This window comes from Salvia hispanica, chromosome 2 (assembly GCF_029641045.1).
Source record: "Salvia hispanica isolate PSC_SH4W2 chromosome 2, Shi_PSC_v1, whole genome shotgun sequence".
NCBI lineage: Eukaryota > Viridiplantae > Streptophyta > Magnoliopsida > Lamiales > Lamiaceae > Salvia > Salvia hispanica.
In genome coordinates this window covers 34,617,720-34,630,017 of record NC_142693.1, presented here as the reverse complement: position 1 = coordinate 34,630,017, position 12,298 = coordinate 34,617,720, and the positions used below count along the sequence as shown (strand labels likewise).

General features: G+C 35.6%; 1 protein-coding gene and 2 long non-coding RNA genes across 3 annotated transcripts; 1 reads left to right on the top strand and 2 right to left on the bottom strand.

Moving 5' to 3' along the window:
- Positions 1 to 3,765: 3,765 nt before the first annotated feature.
- Positions 3,766 to 5,972, bottom strand: LOC125202656 (uncharacterized). The gene is made up of 3 exons (XR_007173144.2): positions 5,601 to 5,972; positions 4,408 to 4,975; positions 3,766 to 4,313 (listed from the first exon to the last, which is right to left on the bottom strand). It is a non-coding gene; the product is annotated as an uncharacterized LOC125202656 (long non-coding RNA).
- Positions 5,973 to 6,013: 41 nt separating this feature from the next.
- Positions 6,014 to 6,644, top strand: LOC125202658 (uncharacterized). The gene is made up of 2 exons (XR_007173145.2): positions 6,014 to 6,273; positions 6,361 to 6,644. It is a non-coding gene; the product is annotated as an uncharacterized LOC125202658 (long non-coding RNA).
- A 929-nt stretch (positions 6,645 to 7,573) lies between these two features.
- On the bottom strand, positions 7,574 to 9,799 carry LOC125202686 (UDP-glycosyltransferase 83A1-like). The gene is made up of 2 exons (XM_048101136.2): positions 9,276 to 9,799; positions 7,574 to 8,567 (listed from the first exon to the last, which is right to left on the bottom strand). Exons 1-2 carry the CDS (start codon positions 9,760 to 9,762, stop codon positions 7,690 to 7,692), a joined length of 1,365 nt encoding a protein of 454 aa, XP_047957093.1. The 5' UTR covers positions 9,763 to 9,799; the 3' UTR covers positions 7,574 to 7,689.
- Between the last annotated feature and the right edge of the window lie 2,499 nt (positions 9,800 to 12,298).

The following is a 12,298-nucleotide window of genomic DNA, read 5'->3' as shown; positions in this document are numbered from 1 at the left end:
AATCTATTAGATATTTCGTTTCCAAATTTGTGAGATGACATATATAGACTGGTCTCCTAGATTTTTAGCCCGAACATGAAAGTTAGGCTAAATTTAAGTGCTCTAAGTTCCATATGTATGTATACATTTGAATCCTAGTATTGTTAGATTCCGATCTCGAAGTAGCATTGAATTGTGCAATTTATAACGATTACAAAATTTTGATAATCAGAAAAATTCCAGTCTTTAGTTTTTATCTCGTTCATTGTATCTTACTCCTAGAAAAGTTATTTCATTTATATTTACTAAATAAAATAAAATTTATATACTACTATCATGCATCATAAAGAATACGATCTGTATGTTCTATTTTTGAATTCATCATCTCCAATAACTAACTTTTATTTAATAAGAAGATAATACGGTCTAAAAGTTAATTCTACTAGTTTGGTGCAATAAACTTTTGTTAACAAGTAGTTCAAAATTTAATTAAAACATACGAATAAAAAACACACAGAGAACCATAACGGTGGTATGCATGTCCTCTTTACATTTCAATGTTAATTCTCTAATAATTAGAAAGATCGGTGTGTATTTGAAACAAAATCTGAATGGTAGTATCATTAATTATTGGGGTATACATGGTATTTTTAGATGATAATAAAAGAATTAGGTGTGAGCTATCAATCAACTGCAATAAGCATAGGAATAGGATTCACATTTTAGTACTCCAATTTCATATATATATATAGTAGAATCGATTTAGTACTAAACTAGATAAGATGTTTCTCCACTTGCAATTTAATAATGAATTAATGTCTCCAATTTCAAACTCTAGTAGTGTAGGTAGGATAAACGGGTCATATGTCATAGCGTGGCAAGTTTGTTACCAGTTACGGTATTTTGGTAAGATCACTTGTTTTTATGTACAGTATTTGGGAAAATTAATCTTTTCTTTTAAATTTAGTTACAACATATGTTGACATGCCCATTAACATACATTATCACGTGTCAATAATATAATTAATTGATGGATCTTAAATTCTTAATCAAGTACTTCCTTTAATTAATTATCAAAAAGACCAGCTTAATTAAGAGTTAAGTAAGATCCAACTGTATCGTAATCCTGTGAGATAAACTTCACTTGCCGATTACCGTAATTATAACTTTATTACTCCCTCCGTCTCATTGAAGATGACTCACTTTCCTTTTAGGTTTGTCTCAACTAAGATGGTCCATTACTTAAAATGGAAACACATTTATTTTTATTTTATTCCCTCTCTCTTACTTTACTCTCTCCTCTCAACACACAAAATAAATTTACATAAAATCTCGTGCAACCCAAGAAATGAGTCATCTTCCTTGAAATGAAGGGAGTATTTTATTAGATAATTACAGAAGAATGTTCCTCCAATTACCTACAATTTTCGTTTTCAAGAAGTGTCAATCAATTTGGCAGAAAATGGTATGAGTTGTTTCTAGATTGGTCCGAACATCTATCTACCTAAGTAGGAGTAGTACCTACTTACACATCTCCAATAATTTATATTAGACTCAAACTCATTTTAATATAATTATCACGTCAAATATAATTGTTTATTAACCATTTATACTAAATTCAAAATTAAAAGTATTCTCTATATTATGTCTTTTTAACTCACAAAATTTTAAAAAAATTTAAGTTTGAGTTTAGTGTAAATCTAAAAATAGATATTTTTATTATAAAAAGATCAAAAATGAGATTGGTTTTGGAGTACTATTGGAACTAATATTTATCTCATTTTAGATTTTAGTGTACCATTGAAGATGGTCTTACTTCGCAAAAGTAGCAAGCTTATTGTGGGACTAAATCCAAGAACTATATTTTCTATCACAATTTTGAATTCTTGGTGTAGAATCTATAGATTTGATCCATGGGGTAGTAAACTTTCGAATTAAAACATATTTTTTTAATTTTATATTTTGGATAAATAATATTACTACTTCATTTCTTTATTCAGAGTTTAAACTTTTGTATAAAAAAAGACTAAATCTAAGCGTAATACTCCCTCTATCCCACTAGAAATGAAACGTTTTCCTTTTTGAGTTGTCCCATGAAAAATGAAACGTTTCTTAAAATAAAAATAACTTTATCTCTATTTTTCTCTCTCTCTTTCTTACTTTACTCTCTCTTCTTTAACTCACAGAATAACACTACACAAAATCTTGTGCCGAAAAGCAAACGTTTCATATTTATTGGGACGGAGGGAGTATTTATCATTCATTATAAATAGATATGGAATCTAGAGAGTCGTAAAAGGAAAAATATTCTTTTCACATTATAAACTTACAACAATAAAGAATGCAAAAGCTCAAAGTCAATCCAAACCTTCTAATTATGGACTGCTTACACAATCAAATTTTGTTGCCTTTGCTTAACGATTAAAAACTCTCATAGAATTGACACTTAGGCCTTGCTGAGATGGAATGGAATGAAGAACATAACGAAATGTCAATTTCTTTGCATTTCTTGTGAATTTTCATCTATTTCCTCACTCATTCAATTATACTCCCTTCGTCTATAAAAAGTATATTTACCATATTTGATCGTCCACAAAAAATAGATCACAATCATTTATGGAAAGATTCTCTCTTACTTTTTCCCCTTCTCTCTTACTTTTTTCTCTTTCTCTCTTAGAGCATTAGCAATGGAAGGACCCTCCCATAGGGCCTTCCCATTTCCAATTCATTTCCACATCATCATTTATTTTGTTTTAATTTTATAGCACTTGCATCTTTATTATGTTGTCAAATTAAATAATTTTAAATGCAAAAAAATATTAATACGCAAATCGTCGTTGTATTGCAAGATTGGAAAATAGAATACAACGAGATTAAAATAGAATACGCAAATCGTCGTTGTATTGAAAGTGATGGAAAGTGGCCAAAGTGTTGGAAAGTGGAGGAATGGTGTGAAAGTGATGGGAAATGGAGATATATATAGAAAAAAAAATCGAAAAAAAAAATAGGTGAGAGGACCGATCGGATCCTCAACGGCTAGGGCCGATACATCGGCCATATGGGGGAGAGAGGGAGGGGGCGCTCGGTGGCCCATTTTCCACTATGGGGGGCCGATGGAGGCCGATGGGGAAGGCCCTCCCATCGGCCCTCCATTGCTAATGCTTTTACCCACTTCCACTAATACTATTTCTCTCTTACTTTTTCTCTTACTTTTTTCCCCTTCTCTCTTACTTTACCAATTCTACATTAAAACCCGTGCTATACACAAAGTGATCTATTATTTGTGGACGGAGGGAGTAATAATTAAACAAATTAATAGAATGGAAAATGGAATCACTATTTCATCATACCAAGCATTGACCTTAATGGTTTGTATGATGATATGAACAAGATATGCTCGGATAGGATAACGATCTAAATAAACGTCACATAACAAGAGAATAAAGAGAGCAACCAGCTCCTACATTCTTCCATAAAACCTGCGCTAGTTGGCAGGCAACAGAAATCAAATTTGTCATCTAGCAGATGTTTCAAGAAAGTCGACATGCATCTCCCCTCCAAATATCTCCTCAATCTTGTATACCAACTATAACCCCGTGAAATGAGAGGAATCAATCACAGAACAGTTGTTGCTTCCATCTATGGCGAACTCACTGACATTTTTATTCTTGATAATACAGATATCACCAAATTTATTGAAAAAAACTAGTAAATTAAAACATCATGGATAGAGGATGTGTTAACAATGTAATCACAAACTTAAATAACAAGAATATAATTGTAACTATTCATTTTAGCATCATGGAGATTGGAGACAACTAATAACATATGTAGAGATCATGATAAGAGAACTAATGTTCCAGAAACTGGAAATCAAGCAATTAGAAGAGTACGAGACGGTTGTAATTTTGATTTAACCTGCATTTGTCTATGTTCGCCTCTGCGAGCCAGGTCGTTATGTAAATCTGTATAGCATAGACACATAACTAGATAAGAATAAGGTGCCGCACGTTTGGATCAGCGTGGATATATCCAAGACCTATACACGCTTACATGTACACTTCGATATTCACATTGCCGTATTGAAGTGAACCCAATACCAACTGTAAGTGTAAACCATAGCTATATTGCTGCTGTTTTGTTCGCATGCTTGAAGTAGATGAGTTGCAATTTCTAAGTGATGGAGGATTTGGTTGATGAGTTTCTGCAGAGTCAAAGTTCAATGTAGCCAAATCATCAAATTCTCCCTCATGGAGTTCATCAGACCATTGCAATCCCGTGGCTTCTGCAACTTTTTCATCGTGGATGGACATGAATTCTACTACAAGCAACCGCTGCAGCAGGGAGTTTCAGATGATAATGAAGAAAGAGGTAAGTAAGACCAAAGAAATTCAATCTTACGAAGTGATATACCAGAATTCAGTTTACCTTCAAATTCAACTCAGATATTAACATTCGGCAAACTCCAATGCTAACTCTTCTGTGACCATTTCAGATAATTTGGTTTACGACATTAATAAGAAATATAATCAGACCAAGAGCATAAATAAGAGTTCAACGTTTCGAGATGATTTTTTTTTTCAGTGTGGAACTAGAATGCAAGAAAGAGCTAAACAAAAGAATGCAGTAAGACAGATTCAGGATATAGACAGAACAATAGTTGGAAAGGAAACTATGGCTGGATAGAATATTTTTGTATGCCCCAAATAACTCAATCTATTTAAATAAAAAAAAGTTGCAGCATGATTTTATTAATCAACAACAGACAAGAACAATGATTTCTTGACGAAATTTCTAGCAGAAATAGTTGACAAGAGTGCAAATACCAAAAGAAGCAACTGAACAAAATGTAAAAACAGGGATTCCACCGCAGTCGCCGCTGTCACTGCCATCTTCAGAAGAGAAAGAAAACTGAGCCAATGGACTATTGCTTGCCCCTCTAAAATAACACCTCATAGCTTTACATGTCCTAATCATATTTAGTCAAAATTCCAACCTGGAGATCAGTTTTCAGATATTAATTTTATTCTATGCATTCTACAAGAATAAGGTAAGTTATCATACATTCCAGAAACATATGAACTAGCAACTTTTTGCAATATTATGGATGAGTGACTCCTTTTGGTACCATCTGCCTCAAAACTCACAAGACTCTAAATAGATAATACAGTGATACAAGGGCTTCCTATACAGGTCATATGTGTTTTTCCAGGAAAAAGGATGTGTACCATGTTTTCAATAGTTTTCCCCTGTCAGGCTCCTAAAGCAAAAAAAAAAAAAGCATCTCATAAATTACACATAGACATTGTGGAGAAAGGCGCAGAGGAAATATATCATTTGGTTGTATACTAAAATCACTCCCTTGTGAACACTGTTAAATTACTGCAAGAGGAGGCAAAATTTACTGTTTAAGGTGTATTAACCAAGTAAAGCACTTTTCTGATATTCAAATTGGCATGTTAAATACAACTATTTCTTTATTATAAAGAACCTTAAAGCCAGGGAAATTCAATTCATATGAATGCATTAAAATGGCATGGTGTCAAAAATCTCAAAATGACTCTTAAGTCGAAATTGAATCTTGGATTAAGCACAGCAGACCAAAGAAATGGGAATACAACCTGCTTCCGGAACAACTTATAAGAAGCTTTCTTTCAAATATTAGGCATGTCACTCAACACACCAAACTCCCCGTCGTCCATATACCTGCGAATACTTGAAAAATCAATCTCTTCGACTAAAGAGGAAATCATGCATACCGCAAATGGTCGAAAGGACTTCTATCATTAACAACTTAGATGGTGAATAAAATTTCTAGAAATGGAATTCAGGCCCCAAGGATGAGTATCAATTAATCAAGTCGTATGATATTACCAGAACAAATGAATTGTAATGATGAGTAAGCATAGACATTAGACAATCATTGAATAAATATGCACACAACTCATACAAATGCAATCTTCAACGTCCATTGCAAAAATATAAACACCAAAAATGAGTATATAAATATTAGTACTATAATAAACACAGAGCGCCAATCATGGCGGAGAGAATTAAGCTTCGCGCCGCCAATGAGGTTTTGATTGGGAGGAGTCTGAGCCTCCATTCATGTACTGATTGCAGCGAAATGCCATCACTTTATATTCACCCTCAAATTCCTAATTAATTCAAATTATATTCTGAAAAAACCCTAATTACTTATAAACCCCAAATCCCCACCTTTTATGCTTTTCCACTCTCTCTCCCTGCAACTTTACTCCTCGCTCGAACCACATAACGCATCTGAATCACAAGGTAAATATTTCTGATCATAATTATTCATGTTTATGCATATATCTGACGTATTGATTAGTGTGCTCTGTTTTGCCTTTTCCTTTTTAGTTGATGAGCAGCCGATGCATTGCTTCGACTTGAAATGTTTGGTAATAGTTTGTGATTGATTGAGATGGTTTCTTCACGGCAATTGAATTTTAATTGATGAGTAGTGTAATGGTATAATCTAATCCGTTGATGATGGTATTTTGTTTGTTCCCACATTGATGTATTCAGCAGCAGTTGGATTCCAAGTATTTGCTTGTTTGGTTCCTTCCATATGATTTGAATTTGTCATTTTAGCTCACTCTCTTTGCCTTGTGGTATTAATTTGAGATGTTGATATAATGTAACTGAACTTTTCCTTTATTCCCTCCTTCACCTGATATGTTGTCTTCCTTTTCGATAGCAGTAATTGGATCAAGAAATGGTGGTTAGTATCCCTTGATTATCCCCGTTCCTGTTGTTTGCTATATTTGCTCTAATGGAAGCTCAAATATTGCATCCTGCCCTTCTGAGGTTCCATCAATTATTCGATTGCCAGTATCATTAGAAGCAAGTATTGCTTCTTGGTCTTTTGCATACTGCCCTTTTAAGGTTCGGTTCCATCATTTATGCAAACCACATCGGTCACTATCATTAGTTTAAGTATAGACATTCCTTCAGCAATGCCAATTGAGTAGCTGTGAGTGTTGTAGTTTGTGGTTTTGGACTTTGTATATGATACGATGAGCAGAGTATAATTAATTTTCAGACATCAACGGTAGTAACTTTTGAGAGGGCGGTTTGTGGAATTACGGTAGTAATGTGACTTTCATCCTTTCTTTCTAACTTCTGATAGCAAAAAAGTCCTCCATTTGAACATGTGTGAGGACTCTTATTGAGTTTACCATCTCTCAAAAGTCCTTCCCTGCTCATACATCTTTGAGGGAAAAAGCAATTGCAGTAGCAGGGAGAGTCACTGTAGTGAAGGATAGAGAAAGCTCAAAGGTTTCATGTCCGGCATTTTTGGATGTGATGAAGGCATCAGACAGAGTCGATCTAAGTATGATGCTGGCGTTACACATGAGTCTATGGTGTTGGTGTGGCTGTCGGATTTCGAGCTGTTTCAGCCAAAAACCGGACCCAAAAAGTGCATATTAAAGTAGGAAGGTAATCTTTTGAATGAAGTTTATATAGTGAAGCTTGAAATCAACTTAAATGATTCAGTGCTGAGATTTGGTGTTCTTAGAAATCACTGGAATCATGAAATCAACTGCGGGTGGTTTTTTTAAACTTGGCAGGCACATATACTCAATTATATCTCCTTATAACAAACATACCCCACATTTTATTTATTTGATAGTACATGATTAGAAACCACCCAAATGAAGTTTATTGATAAAACAATATGATAAGTTAATCAATATACTTCATTTGTTTGGCAAGAAAGTCTATGTTATTAGAAGAAGGGTTGCCACTGAGCAGATTCTCCCTCCCCATAACCATAAACCTCTCCGCATTCTCCTTCACAACCCTATCCTCCATCACCTCCTCCACCCTCTGCCGTATCTCCTCCCTCCTCACAATCCCGTCCCCATCCGCCTCCAGCCTCAGCCCCACCTTCCACCCCTCACAAGCACACCTCTGCGTATACATCTGATCCCCGAAATACGGCCAGCACACCACCGGCACACCGTTCATCAAACTCTCCGTGAACGAGTTCCACCCACAGTGCGTCACAAAACATGCCGTCGCGGGATGCCCCAGCACGGCCTCCTGCGGCGCCCACTCCACCATCCTCCCGCGGCCCGCCACCCGCGCCACAAACCGGTCCCCGTACACGGCCTCGCCCCCCTCCGTCAATCCCGGCCACGCCACCCACAGGAAGCGGTGCCTGGTGGCCTCCAGAGCCGCCTCCAGCTCGTCGATCTGGAGGCGGCTGAACCGCGCCGTGCTGCCAAAGGCCACGTAGACGACGGACCGCGGCGGCTGGGCGTCGAGCCAGGTGAGACAGGTGGTGTCCTCGTCGTGGAGGGTGGAGGAGGCGGCGGAGCCGAGGAGAGGGCCGATGGGGAGGACGGTTGGGGTGATAGTGGTGGCGGCGGGGTCGAGGGTGTGGAACCAGTTGCCGAGGATCCAATCGGCTTCTGCCATGTGGTGGAGGATGCCTTTGATGGCGTGGAACATGGACTTCTGCATCTCCTTATCGGAGGGGAAGTACCACAACAGGTCGCTCCCTCCCATCTCCGGCATGTCTGGTAGTAGTTTTATGGTTTCCTCCTTCAATGGAGTTCCTGTGCCGAACTCATTAAAATTACGAATTGGGTCAAAATCTGTGTAAAAGACGGACTCTTTTGGTGATATTCAAAACGACGTAGTTTCAAAAAATAATGTACTGCCTCTGTTTGGGATTAAATGTCCCATTTCTGACTGGTTTAGGGTTTAAGAAGTTAGTGGATTGTGTATGTGAATTCTACTTTTATACTATATTATTATTTTTTTAATAAAATATTAGTAGAATGAATTAGTGGGATGTGAGGGTCATGGCCAAAAATAGTACTACCTCCGTCCCCCAAAATTTGTCTCACTTTGACACGGCACGAGTTTTAAGAGATGTATGGAAAGTGAATTGAAAAAGTTAGTGGAATGTGAGTCCTACTTTTATATAGTTTTATAGTAAAATGTGAGTAGGAATGAGTTAGTGGATTATGGGTCCACTACCAAAAATGGTAAAAAGTGAAAAGAGACAAATTTTGGAGGACGGAGGAAATGCAAAAATGGGACATATTTTTAGGGACTGAGGTAGTATTAAAAAGTAGGAAAACTGATACATTTAATGGCAGAGTGTTGTTTTTGCTTGAGAATCACCAAAAGATGTCCTTTTTGCATGAAGATGATACTATTGGGAATAGTTAAAAATTGTGATTTATGGGACGGACTAAAATTAGACCAAATTTTGTGATTTAAATAACTTGTATCCCTTTTGAATAACTAAAGCTTACCATCTTGATCGATGAATTCGGACTGCAAAAGGTACGGGATCTTAAACCCTAGTGCCAAGCATCCGGCGTTGGAGCACCAAAATACGGCGGTCTTGAGGTTGAGCCCCATCTTCTTAGGTATTCCGAGCATCCACGACCATGCTGAGTCAACAATGAGGCCGCTTATCTCGGTTTTGGTGAGGAGTTCCTTCATGTAAGAGGGTACAACTCTGTGGATTCTCTCCTGCAGCTTCCTCTGATCTTCCCAGCTGTTTCGATTTCCCAGCCCGAGGCCGGTGGGAAGTGAGATAATGCGCAACCCTTGCTTCCATTCGGGTGCTTCTGCGTTCGCCTCTGCCAGACCCATTGTGAGGAAGGTCACCTTCATGCCTAGTTTGGTCATTTTGCGTGACAGTTTTAGGAGGGGTGATGCATGCCCTTGCATAGCGGATGAAACAACAAGAATGTGCCCTACTTCCTTGCCCCTATTTTCCATATTTTGATTCATTTTCTTTGTTTGTCTATGTTGATATTAAAGGAGTGCATGTATATTTATTATGTTTGAGATCACGCATTTGGTTGATCCAGTTTTTAATCCTCTTATGTTTGTCATGCGTTCTAGATTAAGCCTAACAAACTCATTATTTTCAGGGTAGTTTAGTTCCCCTTTCTTTTATGTGGAGTATTTTGTCATGCTTTCTTGTCAATCCTTGAAAATCCATTATTTTGGGGGCAGCATCTTTCCCTTCTTCTGCCAAACATATGTGATATCCAAACTCGTAACTTTGCAATGTAATGTTCATTTCGTGATCACATGGTATGCCTACTTTAGTTTTACATGCAGACAACTTTCGGAATACTGAATAATACTACTACTACCTTTGTGCCTTAAAAATAGAAACTACTTCTAATTTGATCCATCCCTTAAAATTAGAAATTTTCTATTTTATGAATCTTTTTTTCTCTCTAATGTGGGGAGACATATTCTTCCCTAACAATATTTCCATTATTTTTTCTTTCTATCATTTTCATATTTTACCAATTATGCATTAAAATTTGTATTGTTTCAAAAGTTTTTTTTTTTATAAGATGTATGGAGTATGTAGTACAATAATACCCCCCCTACAATGCCTTGTTTGACTTATTATTTAGTTTATTAAGACGAGAATTGAATACGAATTCAATGGAACTGTGGTGTTTTCAACCAATCATAATCGCAGAAATCATTTTTCTCCTTTTTTTTGTTCTCTCTCTCTTTATGCAATTGTATATGGTTGGACACATTATGTGATAATATGTTCAAATTCAGATAGTGTTGAGCAATTTATTCAAAGAACTTTGAGCGAATTTTGGAAAATTTTATAAACTTGGAATGCAGTTTTATTAACATATATGATGAATTCAAGGATATTGTCATTTTCTTTCCGGCAGCTTAACTATACATGTGTGGTTGATGATGCAATCTACACATACGACATTTTACGGATTGTTTAATTAATTGAAATTATATGTGCAAAACGATATTCATATACGTCACGCTTCTGTAGCTTGAATTCACACCTTATATTAGCAAACATGAAAAGTTATTAATTGGGTTTAATATACGATAATACGAAAGTTGAAGTGGCTATATAAATTGGAGCTAATTGAAATTTGATGACTTGATATATAGAGCAAAATGTAATTGTTTGGGGCCAGGGACAGAAATTATATATATCTTTGTTTATAAACTTATACGGTGGGGTAACTCAATTGTGATTAAAGGTTATAATTAATCTTATTTCTTATTTGATTGCATTTCTCTCAAAAGCTCAACATGTGGTCTACTTCCATAATGTCAAGATTAGATTGTAGTACATCTCATTAATAACAAGCTCACATTCACATTCACCCCTTCGACCACTGGGTTCCATTTTCTGAATCCGTCATAGTCTATAACTAATTTAATCTTAGACATATTTTATTGTGATATATCCCATATTATATCTTACTATTATCTTATCGAAGAACCGAACGGAACCTACAACTATTGCAAACTAGAAAAACAATGACTAAACAACAAGTAAAGTAGGCTTTAGGGCAGTTTAGTGAGTGGATATAATTCGAAGGATAAATATTGGATGTTGAGTTAGGGTTTTGCATTAAGTTTGGTCTTAAAGTAGAACGTGGGACTGATTTAAGTAAAATTAGTATGTGACGAAGTAATTAATGAAACATGCAGGCTTGCTTGGATTCCATTTGCACCTTGCATAGTTGCAGATATCTTTGTCTCACACAAACACATAATAAAAATAATGTATGCAGTCCATTCGATGAAATTCATGAATAGAGTAGAGAATAGAAGCAATATATACCTTTGGAATTGATGTGCTGTCCAAACAAAATATGCTAAAACGAGAGATCCCTTTTTATTTTGGGCACACCTTAGGGGAATCTTACGACCAAATCTAATTTCATTTTTCTACCAATTATAATAGAACTATATTTCAAACTAAGCTAGTTAAGTTTCAGGTAAGCAAATCAATCCAAAATCGAATCGAACCAACTTGAAATTTAAAAATTCAATTTGGATTGGTTTACTTTAAAATTCTGGCTAATTTTTGCTTATCGGTTCGATTTAGATGAAAAACCGATAAACCAAAAAAATGAATTTCTTTTTTATATTATATAAATAATAGCATATTATTATTATTATTATTATTATTATTATTATTATTATTATTATTATTATTATTATTATTATTATTATTATCATCATCATCAAATACTCACTCCGTCCCACTTTAGGAGTCCCGGCTTATCATTTTTGGGTATCCCACTTTAAGAGTTCGGTTGGAATATTTCATAAATGATAATAGGTGCTACATTCCACTAACTTTTTTCCGCTCACATTTTATTATAAAACTAATATATAAAATTAGGATTCACATTCCACTATCTTTTTTCACCAACTTTCCATTACATTTCTTAAAATCAATGCCAAACTCAAATGGAACTCCTATAGTAGGACGGAGGCACAATTTTAGAAATTTAATTTTAGGATT

Bases quoted from the DNA above. Each gene is read 5' to 3' on its own strand.
- LOC125202686 (XM_048101136.2), bottom strand. From the start codon at position 9,762: ATGAATCAAAATATGGAAAATAGGGGCAAGGAAGTAGGGCACATTCTT. The intron at 8,568-9,275 runs GTAAGCTTTAGT...AGTTCGGCACAG, and splicing joins CGAATTCATCGATCAAGATG to GAACTCCATTGAAGGAGGAA.